Source organism: Rattus rattus, chromosome X, assembly GCF_011064425.1.
Source record: "Rattus rattus isolate New Zealand chromosome X, Rrattus_CSIRO_v1, whole genome shotgun sequence".
Classification (NCBI taxonomy): Eukaryota; Metazoa; Chordata; class Mammalia; order Rodentia; family Muridae; genus Rattus; species Rattus rattus.
Window position 1 is genome coordinate 35,587,901 of NC_046172.1, and position 3,346 is coordinate 35,591,246.

Here is a 3,346-nt window from a genome sequence, read left to right on the forward strand (position 1 = left end):
GGGATACTTGTAATGAATGCTTCACTGGGGAGTATAAGTCTACTTTCTCCATTTAATTTTGATTTAATTTTGGAAAGTGACACCTAATGATGAAAATGTCCATTTTTTTTACATTTTCTTTTTGTAATTTCCCCCCCTCCCTCACGCCCTCCCCCTGTCTGCTTTTTGTAATTTTTTATCTATTTATTTTTACACTCCAGAATTTATTCCCATTCCAATCCACCTACCCCCCAAAAGTTCCACATCCCATACCTCCTCCCCTTAACACTCCTATCTCCACAAGAATGTCCCCACCCCATCCATCCCACCAGACCTCTAAATTTCACAGGTCCTCCAGTCTCTGGAAGGTCAGGTGCATTGTCTCTGATTGAACCCACAACCGGCACTCCTCAGCTATATAATGTTGGGGGCCTCATATCTGCATGGTTGGTGGTCCAGAGTGTCTGAGAGATCTTTGGATCCGTTAATTGAAACTGCTGATTCTCTTATAGGGTCGCCCTCCGCCTCAGCTTCTTCCAGTTTTTCCCTAATTCAACCACAGGGGTCAGCAGCTTCCTTCCATGCATTGGATGCACATATCCACATCTAATTCTTTCAGCTGCTTGTTGGGTCTTTGGATGGCAGTCATGGTAGATCCCTTTTTGTGAATGTCCCACAGCCTGAGTATTGGTCTCAGGTCTTGGGGGTTCCCCTTGTGATGGATCCCACTTTGGGCCTGACTCTACTTCTTTTAATAGGACTTTTCTCCATTTTTGACCCTGAAGTTCTTTCAAATAGGAGCAATTCCGGTTAAGAGTTTTTGACTGTGGGATGGCAACCCCATCACATTGTGGAGAGGAGAGCATTTGTGCCTGGGATTTGACAGCACATGTCATAGGAACTGAGGAACAATCTCTGTAGAGTAAGTTAGGTGCTTGATATCTCATGCTGAAGTTTGGATTTTATGGTTGAGAGGGGACGATGTCCCTTTATTTGTAGTAAGAAAACACATCATAGGATAGAAATTGTGGGATACATGGAAGGTCTGATTGATTGGTAACAGGCACAGCTCATAAATAGAGTCATAGTGTCAACACATATGAGCCAAGTGGTGTGTGTGTGTGTGTGTGTGTGTGTGTGTGTGTGTGTGTGTGTGTGTGTGTATTTTTTTCTTAAAAATATAGGGCCTACCTGTAAATGACTGAGCTTGGCTGCCATTGGTCAGCTCAGGGATGACGTCACAATTTCCCTTCTTTGACCCAACAATGCCCACCAGCACTGAAAAGGCTGGGCCCTGGCTGAGGCACACACAGAGGGAAGATTTCACCCCATGGAGGACACCATCTAGATTGCTCCTGAAGTGAAGACCAATCGCTGCTGTCTAAATCAGCAGGATCGGAATTCGTGCTTTTATAATCATGGGAAAAGAAAGCAAAGAAAGACCGAAAGTGAACGTCTCTCCTTATGTCCATTTTATGATGGACTTCAGAAATCAAATGAGGGAGCAACAGCCAAACACCTATTATGACTTTACCGAATTTTCTAGACAGTGTTCTGAAAGGTGGCGGACCATCTCAAAGAAGGAAAAAAAGAAGTATGAAGCCCGGGCCAAGCGCGACAAAGATCGGTACCAACGTGAAATGAGAAACTACACCGGCCCGAGAAGGGAGAGAAGAAGGAGGGATGTGAATGCACCGCGGAAGCCCCCATCCTCGTTCCTGCTCTTCTCCCAGGACCATTTTGACGAGATAAAAGAACAACACCCGAACTGGACTGTGGCGCAGGTGGCCAAGGCTGCAGGGAGGATGTGGGCCAGGTGTTCGGAAGAGGATAAAATCCCCTACGAGGAGAGGGCTGCGGTTCTGAGGGCCAAGTACCTTGAAGAACGGGAGGCCTACTACCGCCAATGCCAGCGCGGGAACTAAAACTTCAATGGGTGGGGCAAACCCAATCTGAAACAATAAACCCCATTCAACTGGCTTTCTGGCCCTGGCGTTTAGTGTTTTCAGACTGCCCTTGGATGCTATGCTGTGGTAGTGAGTGGTTTCATTCAGGTCTAGCCTTGGGGAGGATGGCTGTCAGAGAGGCAGCTCTAAGACAGGGAACTGGCCGCAAGTCCCAAATGTCCTAGGTTGACCTTTGTGGTCAAGCACTGGTGAAAAGCCATTTGCACACTGGGAGCCAGTCCCATACCTGCTTTTGGGACCAAAAAGTATAGTGATTGGCTCAGCAATTTCTTAATACAAATCCTAGCTTTTTCTGTGACTTGCCATCTCATGGGAATGGGGCCAAAAAGACAGTGAATTGTGCTGTCTGTGCAAGCAGCCATTTTGTTTTTGATTACAAGTCTGGGTTTGGAATCAAATTGTTGGGCTTCGATGTATCAAGTCCATGTGACACTTTAGGGTCCTTTTAGCACCTTCAGTCTCTTGAGGGTTAGGTACCTTTTCTCTGACTAAACCCAGACCTGGCAGTACTCTGCTGTATATGTGTTGGGGGTCTCATATCTGCTAGTGCATGCTGCCTGGTTGGTTGTCCAATGTGTCTTATAGACCTTGGTACCTAGCTTAATTGAAACTACTGGTCTTCCCACAAAGTTTCCCTCCTCCTCACTTTCCTCCACCTTTTTCCTAATTCAATCACAGGGGGTCAGCAGCTTCTGTCCATTGGGTGGGTGCACATATCTGCATCTCACTCTTTCATCTGCTTGTTGGATCTTTTGGAGGGCAGTCATGATAGCTCCCTCTTTTTGAATGCCCCATAACCTTAGTAATGCTCCCAGGTCTTAGGGCCTACCCTTGAGCTGGATCCCACTTTGGGCCTCTCGCTGGACCTTCTTTCCATCAGGCTCTTCACCATTTCCATCCCTGCAGTTCTTTCAGACAGGAACAATTATGGGTCAAATCTTTGGCTGTGGGATAGCAACCCCACCCTTCACCTGATGCCCTGTCTTTCTGCTGGAGGTGGGTTCAATAAATTCCCTCTCCCCCACTGTAAGGCATTTCATCTAGGGTCCCTACTTTGAGTCCTGATAGTCGCTCACTTCCCAGGTCTCTGGTACATTCTAGAGTGTCCTCCCAATCCCCTTCCTCCAGAGGTCACCTGTTTGCATTTTTTCTGCTGGCCCTCAGGGCTTCAGTCCTTTTTCTCCACTCAATAGCAGATCATATTTCCCTCTCCCCCACCACCATCCCCTTTCCCTCCTCTGTCCCTCCCTCCCCCATGTGGTTGCTTTCTTCTCTTTCCCAAGTGCAACTACGGCGTCCTTACTTGGGTCCTTCAGCTTGTTGACCTATTTGAGTTCTGTGGACTGTATCTTGAGTATCCTGTACCCTTTTTTTTTTTTTTGGCTAATATCCACTTATTA

The 3,346-nt window shown here is 46.9% G+C and overlaps 1 protein-coding gene across 1 annotated transcript; it reads left to right on the forward strand.

Moving 5' to 3' along the window:
* The first annotated feature begins 1,397 nt into the window (after positions 1-1,397).
* LOC116887824 (high mobility group protein B4-like) lies at positions 1,398-1,904 on the forward strand. Its single transcript, XM_032889342.1, has one exon. The coding sequence runs from the start codon at positions 1,398-1,400 to the stop codon at positions 1,902-1,904; it is 507 nt and encodes a 168-aa protein (XP_032745233.1).
* Positions 1,905-3,346: the final 1,442 nt, after the last annotated feature.

Bases quoted from the DNA above. Each gene is read 5' to 3' on its own strand.
- LOC116887824 (XM_032889342.1), top strand. From the start codon at position 1,398: ATGGGAAAAGAAAGCAAAGAAAGACCGAAAGTGAACGTCTCTCCTTAT.